General features: G+C 43.8%; 1 protein-coding gene across 1 annotated transcript; it reads right to left on the bottom strand.

Annotated features, from left to right (window-relative positions):
- Positions 1-451: 451 nt before the first annotated feature.
- On the bottom strand, positions 452-15278 carry LOC116942980 (uncharacterized). The gene is made up of 6 exons (XM_076068864.1): positions 15007-15278; positions 5932-6439; positions 5492-5578; positions 5013-5084; positions 3001-3084; positions 452-2400 (listed from the first exon to the last, which is right to left on the bottom strand). Exons 1-6 carry the CDS (start codon positions 15043-15045, stop codon positions 1832-1834), a joined length of 1359 nt encoding a protein of 452 aa, XP_075924979.1. The 5' UTR covers positions 15046-15278; the 3' UTR covers positions 452-1831.
- Between the last annotated feature and the right edge of the window lie 2084 nt (positions 15279-17362).

Raw genomic sequence — 17362 nt, 5'->3', positions numbered from 1 at the left:
GTAAGCTCAAATTTAATATTTTAAGAAATGTTATCTTGGTTTTAGATAAAACGTTTATCAAACCGAACAAATTATATGGAAAACTAATCACGTTACAAAATCAATACTTTTGCACCCAATTGCATCAGAACTGAAAGTGAAGCACATTTTTTGATTGGTTAATGTTTGGTAAGTTGACCACATGGATTTTTGAATATCTCCCAAAAATGTTTTCAATTAAATTTTACCAAAACTACACTCATTTCAGAGTGGAGCAGTGGTGCAGCGGTTAGTGCAATTTGTGAAGACAGCGACCCGAGTTCGATTCCTGGCTACAGCTAACATCAGTGGTGATCGATATCTGCTCTGGTACTTCTACCAGCACTCACCCCTACCCCACCACCAACTTCCAATGAGAAGTGTGGCCAAGTATGGTTAAACTATGATCAACATAGCAGTGGATTGACAAAGAGACGGTAATTAAAATTGTTTTTATTTCATACAATTTACAACTCGATTACAAATACATAAAACCACCATTGCCCTCGGAGGAACAATAACCAATGGAAGGCACGAGCAAACCAATCAAAGGCTTCGGGTACCAAGCAGCTCAATGGACCATGGATTCATTAAACCATAAAGATAGATACAATTTCAGCTAAAATTCAAATCAAGAAAAACCTAACCAGCCATTATACGTAAAAATGCCATTTAATCTCTCATTTCTATATTTCTGCAACTCCCCACCCCCTAATAAGACTTCTGCATCTGGCCCCCCAATAGGTTAGCACCACCACCGAATGACATTAATATAATTTATAATTTCAACTTGTAACGTGCTGCACAGGATCCGCTCACTTTCGGAGAGCATGACTCGCAGGTGCGAAAAGGACCCAAGTACAAGCGGCGAAGGCAGCTAGGTGGTGAGTTGCCACCAGTAAATTCCCAAGCTTTGCGATTGTCTTCATGTGTTAAGGTGTTATCAGTCAATTAAGTCTTTACACGTGGGAGGAAACTATTTCCCAGAAAAAAACCCACATGCAAAAAGGCAACGCTCTATCGCAGTGAGCTTCAATGCAAGGCCCGCAACCACTAGCGGCCTTTAGTGCGGCCCCCGACAATGTGAAAACACCCCATGCTGGCGGTGTGGAAGTGGCCCCCCTCTGAAAATTAGTGAAGAACACTGCTCTACCCCATAAACAGGTGGAGCACACATTTTGCTCTATCGCCTTCTCCTGGCAAGCCTCGACGCCCACAGGGAGTTTCACAAACTTCGTACGGTCTACCAATCATCGACGCTACAGTGCTGGACTACAATCCCATCCCAGCTAAAAGTCGGTTACATATTTTGGACGAGGGTCCATTGTGCTGGTCTGTGATAACCTTGCATATGGCAAGCGAGTCATTGGCAATTTGATGGACCAAATAATAAGGGTGACTGCAAGGTCTCCCAAACAGGTTCAGAAGGGACATCTACCTGATCTGACATTAATGGTGGCACACATGTGGATGTAAAGTGTGGGTACTCCCACCTCTTCCAAGACGACTGCACATGTCTAGAGCTGTCCATTAAGATTCCCTACCACCAACAATGGCATTGGCAAGGAATTGCAGGGCTGCACCAATGACCATACAAAGCAGTGCTCAAATGCTCTCATACACCAAACCTTTTTTGATTACAATAGGGGTCATTCATAACGGGGCTCTGGCCTGGAGCATGTGAACATGTCTGCGGCACCATAAACAAAACTCTTCATTCTCAGGCGGTGGTGGCGCCCGACCCTCTGCGGGTACGCTGGTGGAAGCGCAGTCTGAACCCGTGCGTGAAGGCTTGTCCACACACGTCGCACTGTTAGGGATTCTCACCCGTGTGCGTGCGCATGTGCATCTTCATATTGATGGACCGCGAGAATTCCCGGCCACACACCTCGCAGCCGTACGGCCGCTCGCCCGTGTGCGTGCGGTGGTGCAGCTTGAGGTTGCCCTGCTGCGAGAAGGTCTGGCCGCACACCATGCAGCGGTAAGGCTTCTCTCCCGCGTGCGTGCGCAGGTGGTTCTTCAGGTGCTCGCGCTTCAAGCAGTGCCCGCAAACATCGCAGTGGTAAGGTCTCTGGACTACGCGTCCCGGCAACAGATTTTTATTCTTCCACGAGGGCTCGGCGATGGCGAACCACACACCCGGATTGTTGGAGCCACTACGTCCGATGGTCAGGCTTCGTGCAACGGCTGCCAGGGGTGACCCGTTTCGGCTCGCCACTGACGACTCGAAGGAGAACCCCTCCGTTGGTGGTAGTGACACGTACTCGCGTGTGCAGGTGAAGGCTGCTTCTCCGTTTTGAATGGCGTCCTGTGCCCACAGAGCGGGGGCCGTCTCGACAGCAAGCGTACAGCTCTCGTCCTCGATCTGCTGTGAGGTCATGGCTTTGAACATGAGAGCGGTGTGAGACTCCAATGAAACTTTAAGGGAGAGCATAATTTCAAACAAGTTTTTTTTGAATAAGTAAAAAATAAGCACTGGCATTCGAGTAGATAATACGTAAAACGAAATGAAGGTGGAGATGAGACTAATAGCAGTGCTTGAAGTATGTGTCAACTGTTAAACAAGGCAATACCTAAAACGAGAGAGATGGCGATGATGAGACTGTCAGAAAAAACCATGGAAGTCGGATGTAATTACGCAACAGCTGAACGACCGGATAAAAATGAGGATGAGATGTTCACATGTAGTGGCATACATTTTATTGGCCGTGATGACCTTTTGACCTATTTTTAGTTGTATTAAATACATTAAAAATGAACACATTCAAGACAGACTCCAGATATAAAACTCTGCCTTGAAAAATGTGTTTTATATTCTTTTGATTGGACGTTTACATACTCAAATAATAATGAAAAATATAAATATGCAATCATGAAAAACAAATCATTTGAAAAGCTATTGTGTTGTGTGGTCGGCCGTGATGACCTCTAGGTCTGGATTTATATCCTCACAATATCTACTGGTAAAAAATGGCCACTTACCAAAGATTGTATTAGAAGCTAATTTTGTGTAATCATGCCCCCATGTCCGAGGAAGCATTGCATTTTCAGAAAATTCAGCGGCATCTACAGTGAGGGAAACAAGTATTTGATCCCCTGCTGATTTTGTACGTTTGCCCACTGACAAAGAAATGATCAGTCTATAATTTTAATGGTAGGTTTATTTGAACAGTGAGAGACAAAATAACAACAAAAAAATCCAGAAAATCGCATGTCAAAAATGTTATAAATTGATTTTAATGAGGGAAATAAGTAGTTGACCCCCTCTAAATCAGAAAGATTTCTAGCTCCGAAGATTTCAGGCTCCCAGCTGAGATTAGGAGCACACTCTTAAAGGGAGTGCTCCTAATCTCAGCTTGTTACCTGTATAAAAGACACCTCTTCTTTGGTTCTTTCGGTAAAGTCACGTAGAATGAGAACAAATAATAAATTGACGTTATTTTATTTTATCAATTTATTATTTGTTCTCATTCTACGTGACTTTACCGAAAGAACCAAAGAAGATGAATCATTGCAGTCACGAAAGCTTTAAATCGAAATTTAAAAGACACCTGTTCACAGAAGCAATCAATCAATCAGATTCCAAACTCTCCACCATGGCCAAGACCAAAGAGCTCTCCAAGGATGTCAGGGACAAGATTGTCGACCTACACAAGGCTGGAATGGGCTACAAGACCATTGCCAAGCAGCTTGGTGAGGTGACAACAGTTGGTGCGATTATTCGCAAATGGAAGAAACACAAAAGAACTGTCAATCTCCCTCTGCCTGGGGCTCCATGCAAGATCTCACCTCGTGGAGTTGCAATTATCATGAGAACGGTGAGGAATCAGCCCAGAACTACACGGGAGGATCTTGTCAATGATCTCAAGGCAGCTGGGACCATAGTCACCAAGAAAACAATTGGTAACACACTACGCCGTGAAGGACTGAAATCCTGCAGCGTTCACAAGGTCCCCTGCTAAAGAAAGCACATATACATGCCCGTCTGAAGTTTGCCAATGAACATCTGAATGATTCAGAGGACAACTGGGTGAAAGTGTTGTGGTCAGATGAGACCAAAATGGAGCTCTTTGGCATCAACTCAATTCGCCGTGTTTGGAGAAGGAATGCTGCCTATGACCCCAAGAACACCATCCCCACCGTCAAACATGGAGGTGGAAACATTATGCTTTGGGGGTGTTTTTCTGCTAAGGGGACAGGACAACTTCACCGCATCAAAGGGACGATGGACAGGGCCATGTACCGTCAAATCTTGGGTGAGAACCTCCTTCCCTCAGCCAGGGCATTGAAAATGGGTCGTGGATGGGTATGCCAGCATGACAATGACCCAAAACACACGGCCAAGGCAACAAAGGAGTGGCTCAAGAAGAAGCACATTAAGGTCCTGGAGTGGCCTAGCCAGTCTCCAGACATTAATCCCATAGAAAATCTGTGGAGGGAGCTAAAGGTTTGAGTTGCCAAACATCAGCCTCTAAACCTTAATGACTTGGAGAAGATCTGCGAAGAGGAGTGGGACAAAATCCCTCCTGAGATGAGTGCAAACCTGGTGGCCAACTACAAGAAACGTCTGACCTCTGTGATTGCCAACAAGGGTTTTGCCACCAAGTACTAAGTCATGTTTTGCAGAAGGGTTGTTGTTATTCTGTCTCTCACTGTTCAAATAAACCAACCATTAAAATTATAGACTGATCATTTCTTTGTCAGTGGGCAAACATACAAAATCAGCAGGGGATCAAATACTTTTTTCCCTCACTGTACAAGCAAAGAGGGCTCATATCAGTGAAATAATTTTAAATAAAGTGTCACTTTGAAACTGATGTGAACTGAGAAGTAACAATATGATTAACGACCGAAGCAATAAGATGTATCTGAGCTCATCAAGAGCTAGAGGTCGACTTGTAATCTAGAGGTTGCTCATTCGAGATATTTGAATAAGCCGAGTTATCCCAATGACTGAATTGGGCCACTGAACACTTCACACTTATAGACGTTACCTCCGAAAGGTTCCACTGGCAGGTTGGATTGAGAGTCATCCACATCTGGAGTTGGCGTTTCTTCTGTGTCACCTGAAATCAAAGCACAGGGTTATTTTGATTCACAAATAGACACGACATGATTCATGCATTGACGGAAATATCTACTGGCAAAAAAGGCCAATTACCCAATATTTTATTAGACAACATTTCATGGAACCATCCTCCGATGTCCGAGGAAGCATTGCATTGTCAGTGAAGTCAGCGGCATCTACAAGAATAGAGGGCTCATAAAAGTGAAATTATTTTCAATAAAGTGTCAGTTTGAAACTGATGTGAACTGAAAAGTGACGAATAATTAACAGCAATGAGATGTATATTAGCTCATCAAGAACAATATACTTGGAATTGAGAGGTCGTCCATTCGGGATATCCGAATAAGCCGATTGATCCCCCTGACTAAACTGGACAACTCAACACTCCACACTTATAAATGATACCTCCGAAAGATTCAATTTTTATCAGATCCACTGGCAGGTTGGGTTGAGAGTCATCCGCATCTGGAGGTGGCGTTCCTGCCGTCTCACCTGAAATCAAAGGACATAGTGTTTTTGTAATTCACAGATAGAAATGACACGATTCATGCGTTGATGGAAAATTTCATTCCATCTGATATTTGGTGAAATCAAGCTGCGGTCTCCATCGCAAGCAATGGGACGACCCACCAGGGCAATATGTTTTAGTCGCGTAGGCAGGAAGTGAATCTGACTCAAGCGTCTCCCTGCCTGTGTGTAATGGTGGTATCATCTCCATCTGTGGTCCTGTGTCAGTGGTGCAAATTCCACATTCAGGTTAAGCAAAGACTAATATTGTGAATTTAGGGCACTAACCATGGTGTCAATCAGCCAGATGTTATTTAATGCTATTAAATATCAATTACCATTCTCCATTGGGCGATCCATTTCAGCCATCATCATTTCATTACCGACTGCATCACCAGATGAAGGCATTTCATACTTAAGTCCATCCATGGCTCCGAGTCTTTTCACGGACATCAGCAGCTCACTGCTCAAGCCGCTGAACAGCGCAAGCAGCACGTCCACCAGGCCTTCCAGCGTCACGTCGCCAGGAGAGGCGGAGGAGGCGGCGACATCATCTGAGTGCGGCATCCCAGCGTTATGGAGCTCAGCGCCCTGCAGGGCCTTCACCACCTGCCGCAGCACGGCGTAGAAGCCAAAGGGCAGGCGGTCGCGCGCCGTGGCCAGCAGCTCGGCCCGCACGAGGCCGTCCCCGACGCAGGCGCGCAGGACCCCGTAGTCCCGGATGCCCAGCTCCGAGTCCATGGCCCGGGCCACCTCCGCGTTTACACCCTGCGCCTCAAGCCACGCAAGGAAGTCCTCATTCGGCTCCAGCACCAGAGTGGCCACCGTAAAAGCCATATTTTGTGCCTGCAGAGATAATTGTGCATTAAGGGAAGTGGAATATACAGTGTTTCCACATTTTGAAACTTTCGTGACTGCAGGAATTACTCTTTGGTTCTTTCGGTAAAGTCACGTAGAAATAAAATAAATTCAATAATAGAGTACGACGTTTCGATTGCAACACAAGCAACCGTCATCAGGTAGAACTAAATTTGAAAGACAAAGCACAGACACGGAGACACAGACAGACACACAAGCAGAGAGAGACAACACAGAGACACAGAGAGACACAACATAGACACACAGAGACCCAATGCCTCTGTGTCGAGGCCTTAAATAGAGAGAAGGGGGGGATGGGCAGAGAGAGAGAGGTGGGTCTGCTGGGGCAGCTGCTGGAGCAGAGAAATTAGCATGTCAATGAATCCACCCCGAAGCGACCGAGGGAAAGAAGATCGAATGGCCCTATGATAGCCTGGTAAGTTTTAGAGAAAGTTTGATAAAAATGTAATGTAATGCAACACAGAGTCGGCTAACACACAGTTAATACATAGCCTGGTTGATTACGATCTCCAAAGATTGCTAAATTTGAAGTTAAGTGTGAAATTTGACAGAGACACAGAGAGAGAAAACAACTTACATCCTAAATTTTGATTTAAAGCTTTCGTGACTGCAGTAATTCATATTCTTAGTTTTTTCGGTAAAGTCACGTTGAAGAGAAACAACAAAATAACAAAATATATATAAAACAATAAAAAATTCTCACGACGTTTCGACCATAACTCAAACGGTCATCATCAGGTGTGTCGGTTTGCATAAATTTATTTAGCAAACGGCATATTTATTTATTTATATATAAAAAATAATAACGTTTGCGTCACGCGCAGCGATTGGCAGTTTGCCCAGGACTAGTCCATCTATTTTTTGAAAAGAGGAGGGGGGAGACGAAATTTGTTTTTATGTATGCTGTCTGAAAGCCACTGTAAGCGTGAACAATCAATCAAGAACTGAAATGATTTATCAAATCTTTCCAATGATTGCTAAGATAGAATCCATCTTCTCGGTTGAAATTGTCTCTGTGTTTGTATATGTGGATAGCCTCATGAACGAATCTCTCATGGAAGCCAGATGGCTTACAAAGAACCTCCGTCTTGGAAAAGTCAATGGCATGTGAGCCTACTGAATTAGAACAATGATCTGCTACGGCCGAGGTGTTGGTCCTACCGTGTTTAAGGTCTGCTTTATGTTCACGAATGCGGTCCGAGATATGGCGTTTGGTTTCTCCAATGTAACTACTACCACAGAGGCAACTTAGTTTGTAGACACCAGGGTATTGTATGTCCGGAATCACATCTTTTACAGACGGAACCAGATCACGGATTTTATGTAATGTGTTGAAACGGACCTGGATCTTGTGTTTATTCAAGATTTTGGAGATCTTTTTTGTGATTCCAGCAATGTAGGGTAAAGTGATGGTTTTGAAAGGCTCCTCAAGAGGGTTCTTCTTCATGGTTTGAGTGATAGCTTTGCGGATTGTATAGTCGGAGTAACCATTAGCCCTAAGAGCTTGGTGTACGTGCTTGAGTTCACTGCTTATGTGTTCCTGGTCAGATATGCATTGGGCTCTATGATACAGAGTCTTGATGAGAGAATTCTTCTGTGATGGATGGTGGTGGGAATCCGGTTTCAGATAAGCATCCGTATGGGTAGCTTTCCTGTAGACAGAGTGGCTCATTGAACCATCAGGTCTTTTTTTAATTAGGACATCCAAAAAAGGTATCTTGCCATCTATTTCGACTTCCATGGTAAATCTGATGGCTGGGTGTATGGAATTGATGTGGTCGAAGAATTGGTCTAGAGCAGGCCGGCCATGTGGCCAGATGACAAAAGTGTCATCCACGTACCTCTTCCATAAGGTTGGGCGCAGAGTGGCAGTCTGGATGGCGTCAGTCTCAAATTTCTCCATGAAAATGTTAGCTATAACTGGAGAAAGGGGGGAGCCCATTGGGGTGCCCTCAGTTTGTTTGTAGAAAGTTCCATTCCAAGTGAAGTATGTATTGGTTAAACAGTGTCTCACCAGGGGGGGTACCTCAGTGTTTAGTCCTTGATGAACCAAGTCTTCAATGATTGCAATGGTGTCAGGTACAGGAACCTTGGTGAATAAGGAAACTACATCAAAACTGACAAGCAGGTCGTCTGGGGACAGGGAAATACCCTTGATTGTTGATACCTCTTCAGCTGCTACTATGTCGACCAAATGTAAGGAAAACCTGATTTCCAAATTTAACCTCCTCTTCAACAAAAGACCGGACCCACACACCAAAAAGTTAGACGTTAATAAAGTCGTAATTAATCGCAGTAACAGTTCTATTTCCGATGGTCTGAAATCCGTTTTAGCTAAAGGTCTAAACTTTGCAGTCACACCTAAACACATACCAGTTAATGATATAATTGCCCAAGTAGACGTTGCTCTCAGGGGCCTGGGTCACATCGCTGCAGACGTAGCAAGATCTGAAATCGCTGCAACCCTCAAAAACGCTAAGATGCCAGCTAGCAACCTCAGCAAAGATGAGCGTTTTGAATTATATAAATTAAAAAAGAGGAATGATATTGTAGTTCTCTCAGCTGACAAAGGCAATGCTACTGTCATCATGGATAAAATAGAATACAACAACAAAATTAAAGAATTACTCGACGATGGTAGTTATACAAAAATAAAAAGAGATCCCACCAACAGCCTCGTCACACAAACCAACAAAATAATTTCTGATTCAACCGCATTAATTGATCAATCTAAACAGTTTTCGTTGAAACCTTCTGCTGCCAGGCCACCAAGATTATACGGCTTACCAAAAATACATAAAGTTGATACACCTCTTCGTCCCATAGTCTCTACTATCAGCTCCCCCACCTACAAACTAGCTCGTTTTTTGTCTGAAATCCTGCGTCCTTTCACTGGAAAGACCACCTCTGCGGTACAAAATTCTACTCACCTGGTATCAACAATCAAGGGTATTTCCCTGTCCCCAGACGACCTGCTTGTCAGTTTTGATGTAGTTTCCTTATTCACCAAGGTTCCTGTACCTGACACCATTGCAATCATTGAAGACTTGGTTCATCAAGGACTAAACACCGAGGTACCCCCCCTGGTGAGACACTGTTTAACCAATACATACTTCACTTGGAATGGAAATTTCTACAAACAAACTGAGGGCACCCCAATGGGCTCCCCCCTTTCTCCAGTTATAGCTAACATTTTCATGGAGAAATTTGAGACTGACGCCATCCAGACTGCCACTCTGCGCCCAACCTTATGGAAGAGGTACGTGGATGACACTTTTGTCATCTGGCCACATGGCCGGCCTGCTCTAGGCCAATTCTTCGACCACATCAATTCCATACACCCAGCCATCAGATTTACCATGGAAGTCGAAATAGATGGCAAGATACCTTTTTTGGATGTCCTAATTAAAAAAAGACCTGATGGTTCAATGAGCCACTCTGTCTACAGGAAAGCTACCCATACGGATGCTTATCTGAAACCGGATTCCCACCACCATCCATCACAGAAGAATTCTCTCATCAAGACTCTGTATCATAGAGCCCAATGCATATCCGACCAGGAACACATAAGCAGTGAACTCAAGCACGTACACCAAGCTCTTAGGGCTAATGGTTACTCCGACTATACAATCCGCAAAGCTATCACTCAAACCATGAAGAAGAACCCTCTTGAGGAGCCTTTCAAAACCATAACTTTACCCTACATTGCTGGGATCACAAAAAAGATCTCCAAAATCTTGAATAAACACAAGATCCAGGTCCGTTTCAACACATTACATAAAATCCGTGATCTGGTTCCGTCTGTAAAAGATGTGATTCCGGACATACAATACCCTGGTGTCTACAAACTAAGTTGCCTCTGTGGTAGTAGTTACATTGGAGAAACCAAACGCCATATCTCGGACCGCATTCGTGAACATAAAGCAGACCTTAAACACGGTAGGACCAACACCTCGGCCGTAGCAGATCATTGTTCTAATTCAGTAGGCTCACATGCCATTGACTTTTCCAAGACGGAGGTTCTTTGTAAGCCATCTGGCTTCCATGAGAGATTCGTTCATGAGGCTATCCACATATACAAACACAGAGACAATTTCAACCGAGAAGATGGATTCTATCTTAGCAATCATTGGAAAGATTTGATAAATCATTTCAGTTCTTGATTGATTGTTCACGCTTACAGTGGCTTTCAGACAGCATACATAAAAACAAATTTCGTCTCCCCCCTCCTCTTTTAAAAAAATAGATGGACTAGTCCTGGGCAAACTGCCAATCGCTGCGCGTGACGCAAACGTTATTATTTTTTATATATAAATAAATAAATATGCCGTTTGCAAAATAAATTTATGCAAACCGACACACCTGATGATGACCGTTTGAGTTATGGTCGAAACGTCGTTAGAATTTTTTATTGTTTTATATATATTTTGTTATTTTGTTGTTTCTCTTCAACGTGACTTTACCGAAAAAACTAAGAATATGAACTTACATCCTCCCCGTAGAGGTGCGTTAACTGTGTTAGCCGACTCTCTGTGTTGCATTACATTACATTTCCAAAATATTTGCTAAAAAATGTTCTCAAACTGCCTATATCTCTCTCTATAATTTACCAGGCTATCATCATAGGGCCATTCGATCTCCTTTCCCTCGGTCGCTTCGGGATGGATTCATTGACATGCTAATTTCTTTGCTCCAGCAGACCCACCTCTCTCTCTCTGCCCAACCCCCCACCCCCATTTCTCTCTATTCAAGGCCTCGACACAGAGGGATTGGGTCTCTGTGTGTCTCTGTTGTGTCTCTCTCTGCTTGTATGTCTGTCTGTGTGTGTGTCTCCGTGTCTGTGTTTTGTCTCTCTCTCAAATTTAGTTCTACCTGATGACGGTCGCTTGTGTTGCAATCGAAACGTTGTGATATATTTTTTCTTTTCCTACCTACGTGACTTTACCGAAAGAACCAAAGAGTGTAGCTCATATCATCACAAGTGAGAATTTATAGTCGACAAATAATCTAAAAGCATGTTTCTAAATATGGAGGGCAAAACTGGAGGAGCCCGAACAAAAATCCACGGGGAGAGATATCACGCAAACTCCGAATATACTATAGACAACCGATAAACTAAACTAACACAGGCATCGTCAGGGTCCGGATCGAACCCACGACCTTCTGCATACGAGACAAGGGAGACAACATCTTGCCACCGAGAGACATTAGTCCACCCAGCGACAATGGTGAAAAACAGTCAATATGATTGATTTATTTCCTTTCTACGTGACTTACCGAAATAACCAAAGAGTGTTTCCACATTTAAGATGTTTCCACTGTCATGCACACACTCGTAATTTGCCCCCAAATACACATGTTGCCTTTACACTGTGCAAGAACGGTCAACTACATGCTGTATATCAATTCCTTGGTCAGGGGTCGACTCACCTTCCCTCCAAGGTTGATACAATTAGCACCACTTTACGGCAAGTTAACAGTTATTCTCACGTGGATAAATTGACCCTGGCCATTTGAATGTAGAGTCTTTACCACCAGCTCAAGGCTATTATTTTGGAGCATTTTAACCCAACACTCATTTCTGTGCAAAGACTCTTACAGTCATACACTCAAAACATCGTGAGTAGATGTAAAGCAACAAGCATTAATAATCTTAGTGCGCGCAAATTGTTATCACGAACAGGTAGATGAAGTGGTAAGTAAAGTGGCATAATTACAGTGGTGGCAAGTGCTGTTCATGTGGTTGTGAACAGTGTGAGCTGTGGTCAATCACTAGCATAATAATGCACAAGTGAGAGGGAATGCATGAGTCAATTCATGAGCCATTTGAAACCATTACCAATTTCCTCAAGTTATTCCGGCCTCTTATGCGTAATATAACGAATTAAAACTTCAAGTTTGGGACGTCGTAATTCAGGGCTACTATTCAAGAATTATTTCGTTGCTTGACCCCTGAAAGGAAGTGCTTCTAAGTGCCTGCAGGGGTGACGTAAGTAACAAAAACACGTGTTTATCCACTGCTGCCAGCATCCTAAGCAACACTAATCAGGTAATAGATGAGAATTTTTTTGACCTGAAAATAATATATAACTGTATCGTGAGAGTTTAGGCGGTCCGCCCTGTCCCCTCTCCTCCCATCTTACGAGGTGGATAGGTCGTCTAAGGAGATAACAACAATTTTAAAAAAATTAAGTTCGGAGATGCGTTGTCTTCTGTCCTCCGGGGAAGTGGGCGACTCCACAACAGCTGAGCACCAGGGGTTTGTGAAACAACCAACATTTTACTTCAAAGTCATATTCGCAAAGGTAATTCCGCATCAGCACGAAATCCGCCCAAATCTCTGCTGTGCCTCCTCAATTTCATACCGTCCCTGATAACACTGCCTAAACAAAACAATATTATTTAATTCTAGATTTGAAGTTTTCGTGACTCACACCCTTTGTTTTTTTCGGTAAAGTTACGTAGGTAAAAAATATAAAATAAATAAAACTAAATTAAATCACGACGTTTCGGGCGCAACACAAGCGAAAGCACAAACGCGTTTGTGCTTTCGCTTGTTGTTTTTTCATATTTTTCTTTTATATTTTTTATTTACGTGACTTAACCGAAAAAAAACAAAGAGTATAAAAACATTATAATAGCTGTCAACCCGTACGGTTTACCCCGTATTCTCGTACAGGGAAATTGAGTTTTCAGGGCCATACGGCGTACAGTCGTCTATTTGTTTGTGTTTCCCTGCTTGCGATGGGACTTCGTAGGATGAACATTGATAGATTTATAAGTGGCACGGGGGTAACCAATAACGTCTGAATTGGTCAGTAATAGGCACTGATAAGGGGTTGACAGATATTCAGTAGTGTAGTGTATAGTAGTGTAGTGTATATTAGTGTAGTGTATAGTAGTGTAGTGTATAGTGTAGAGTATAGGATGAACATTGATAGATTTATAAGTGGCACGGGGGTAACCAATAACGTCTGAATTGGTCAGTAATAGGCACTGATAAGGGGTTTACAGGTATTCAGTAGTGTAGTGTATAGTAGTGTAGTGTATATTAGTGTAGTGTATAGTGTAGAGTATAGGATGAACATTGATAGATTTATACGTGGCACGGGGGTAACCAATAACGTCTGAATTGGTCAGTAATAGGCACTGATAAGGGGTTGACAGATATTCAGTAGTGTAGTGTATAGTAGTGTAGTGTATATTAGTGTAGTGTATAGTAGTGTAGTGTATAGTGTAGAGTATAGGATGAACATTGATATATTTATAAGTGGCACGGGGGTAACCAATAACGTCTGAATTGGTCAGTAATAGGCACTGATAAGGGGTTTACAGGTATTCAGTCAAGTCACGTAGAATGAGAATAAAACAATAAATTGATAAAATAAAATAACACAGGACAGTCTCGTCCCCTTCACCTGAAGGCCGCTTTTGTTGTGGCCGAAACGTCGTGAGAATATTATTGTGTTATTTCATTTTATCAATTTATTATTTTATTCTCATTCTACGTGACTTTACCGAAAGAACCAAAGAAGATGAATCCTTGCAGTCACGAAAGCTTTAAATCGAAAGGTATTCAGTAGTGTAGTGTATAGTGTAGTAGTGTATAGTAGTGTAGTGTATAGTAGTGTAGTGTAGAGTATAGGATGAACGTTGATAGATTTATATCTGACTTGGTCTGTAATAAGATTGGCACCGATAAGGTGTTGCCAGGTACGCAATACGTACTTATAAAATTTATAATAAAGCAAAATGTCACGTCAAATTGTGTATATATTAGGGAAATCATATTTTACTGACAATAAACGTATAAAACGAGAGTATTCTTTGTTATATAATGTAACCTCTGCACCCCACGAGTTCAATGTTAAAGCAACAAGCCCGAAGGCAGCCATTTTGTGCCTCGCCAATCAATGCACAGCGCAAACGACACCGAACATTTATCAAAACTATTCCAGCAAATAAACTCCGATTTTCCACACAAAAAATTACTCTAATAATCTTCCGACTCAAATTTATATCGATCGCTTGGAATTGGATCGATCTGACTTGGTCTGTAATAAGATTAGCACCGATAAGGTGTTGCCAGGTACGCAATACGTACTTATTAAATTTATAATAAAGCAAAATGTCACGTCAAATTGTGTATATATATTAGGGAAATCATATTTTACTGACAATAAACGTATAAAACGAGAGTATTCTTTGTTATATAATGTAACCTCTGCACCCCACGAGTTCAATGTTAAAGCAACAAGCCCGAAGGCAGCCATTTTGTGCCTCGCCAATCAATGCACAGCGCAAACGACACCGAACATTTATCAAAACTATTCCAACAAGTAAACTCCGATTTTCCACACAAAAAATTACTCTAATAATCTTCCGACTCAAATTTATATCGATCGCTTGGAATTGGATCGATAAAAAAAACGAGTCGTTGGGGCTCGAGATTGAATGATTAAATATCTCGGGACACGAGGCCGATTATCCCGCGCAAAGCAAAAAAAAATAAATTTAAGTAAACAACCTCGTACCTTGAATAACGGAGAAAAACAAACCACCCTACACATCATCAACAACACGGCAGCTGAATTCGTTAACGGCAATCGAGCGCCGGTGTTAATACGCAAGCACCAATTGTCGTCAGTATATAGATTTTTTTTTGTTAGAAAAGTGAAATGGAACTTTTAACGTGAAAGTTGTGAATCGCGCATATCTGCGTGACAGTCAATTAACATTGCCGAGCCCCTGTAAGTCGATTGATATCACTGTGATAACTGTTACACTATATTTTATCGGAGCTCAAGTGTTAAATGCAGCTTACCGGCGAGAAAATCCGCCCAAATGTGTGAATGGGGGCGGCTTGCCCCGTACTCTGCTGTGCACGTGGGGACTCGGGGTCCAATCCCTGACCACCATCGCATTCACTTAAATCTTTGTTGCTAAACAAACATTAATTACTGCTGGGACCCTCCTGGTTACTACCACACCAGCAGCAGCAGCAGCACACACAGGGGATTATTGTGTCCGTCCGTCCGTCGTGCAATCCTAAAATGGGAGGGGTGGGGCTGGGTGGAGAGGGGCTGGGTGGGGAGGTGCTGGGTGGGGAGGGGAGGGTGGGGAGGGGCTGGGTGGGGAGGGGAGGGTGGGGAGGGGCTGGGTGGGGAGGGGAGGGTGGGGAGGGGCTGGGTGGGGAGGGTGGGGAGGGGCTGGGTGGGGAGGGGCTGGGTGGGGAGGGTGGGGAGGGGCTGGGTGGGGAGGGGAGGGTGGGGTGGGGAGGGTGGGGAGGGGAGGGTGGGGAGGGGAGGGTGGGGTGGGGAGGGTGGGGAGGGGAGGGTGGGGAGGGGATGGTGGGGAGGGGCTGGGTGGGGAGGGTGGGGAGGGGTGGGAGGTGGGAGGGGTGGGGCTGGGTGGGGAGGGGCTGGTCACCCCGTGGTGCCCTTATATGGACTGGAAGCCCAACCGGGATTAATTCTCACAGGAGGCAGGGAATTAATTGTGTATGTCTGTGGATGTCTGTCCACGTGTATCCGGACATTCGAATATAAAAAATGGGAGGGGTGGGGCTGGGTGGAGAGGCGAGGGTAGGGAGGGGCTGGGTGGGTAGGGGCTGGGTGGGGAGGGGAGGGTAGGGAGGGGCAAGGTGGGAAGGGTGGGGCTGGGTGTGGGGTGGGGCTGGGTGGGGTGGGGCTGGGTGGGGTGGGGCTGAGTGGGGAGGAGCTGGTCACCCCGTGGTGCCCTTATAAAACTCAACGTTTAACCTACTCACGCCGGCTTGTACCCGCCCTCACAGTCGGGCATATTTGCGGAATACACCACGTGGTGCCGCCGTTGACCCTGGCCACTGACCGAGCAACCCAACGTTCCTACCAGCTCCCTCCGCAAGAATGTGTTTACCTTTTTCATAGACAATGGATCGTAAATATGTCTTAGAGCATGTTTCTTTGCATGTTCGCCACAAAGCACTCACCCCTGTCACCCCCTTATCAGGGCCTACCTTATTACAGACAAATTCAGATTTTATTGATCACCCCGTGGCCTTAAACATCTCAAAATTCACCCTACACAGTTCCATCACAAGGTAGAAACACATATAGACAAAAATTACGTTACTAAACGAAAACGTTTATATTCTTAGTTCTTTCGGTAAAGTCATGTAAAAGGGAAACAATAAAATAATAAAAACATCAAACAATAAAATTCTCACGATGTTTCGATTGCAACACAAGCAATCATCATCCAGTGTGAAAACCACAGCAAGAAAATTTTCTTGCTGAAATTTCTTGCAAGAAAATGTTCTTGCTGAAATTTCTGTGTTATATCTCTCTGTGTCTCTGTGTTATATCTCTCTGTGTGTCTATGTGTTATATCTCTCTGTGTGTCTCTCTCTGTGTTATCTCTTTCTGTGTGTCTCTGTGTTATCTCTCTCTCTGTGTCTCTGTGTGTTTCTCTCTGTCTGTCTCTGTGTGTCTCTGTGTTATCTCTCTATGTGTGTCTCTGTGTTATATCTCTGTGTCTCTGCGTTATCTCTCTGTGTGCCTATGTGTGTGTGTCTCTCTCTCTCTGTGTCTCTATGTTATATCTCTCGGTGTGTCTCTGTGTTATCTCTCTGTGTGTGTCTCTGTGTTATATCTCTGCGTGTCTCTGTGTTATATCTCTCGGTGTGCCTGTGTGTTATCTCTCTCTGTGTCTCTGTGTTCTCTCTCTCTTTCTCTGTGCCTATGTGTGTGTCTCTCTCTCTCTCTGTGTCTCTCTCTGTGTGTCTCTCTCTGTTATCTCTCTCTGTGTGTCTCTGTGTTATATATCTGTGTCTCTGCGTTATCTCTGTGTGTCTCTCTCTGTGTTATCTCTCTCTGTGTGCCTATGTGTGTGTCTCTCTCTCTGTGTGTC

This window comes from Petromyzon marinus, chromosome 1 (assembly GCF_048934315.1).
Source record: "Petromyzon marinus isolate PM22_M1 ecotype Great Lakes invasive population chromosome 1, UKy_Petmar_22M1.pri1.0, whole genome shotgun sequence".
In the NCBI taxonomy this organism is placed as follows: domain Eukaryota; kingdom Metazoa; phylum Chordata; class Hyperoartia; order Petromyzontiformes; family Petromyzontidae; genus Petromyzon; species Petromyzon marinus.
The sequence above is the reverse complement of the archived record's forward strand: the minus strand, read 5'-3'. Positions and strand labels throughout refer to the sequence as shown.

Coding starts and splice junctions, on each gene's coding strand:
- LOC116942980 (XM_076068864.1), bottom strand. CDS start 15,045: ATGATGTGTAGGGTGGTTTGTTTTTCTCCGTTATTCAAG. Junction 5,579..5,931: donor GGATCGCCCAATGGAGAATG/GTAATTGATATT, acceptor CTTTGATTTCAG/GTGAGACGGCAGGAACGCCA. Junction 2,401..3,000: donor AGCTTCTAATACAATCTTTG/GTAAGTGGCCAT, acceptor TCATGTTCAAAG/CCATGACCTCACAGCAGATC.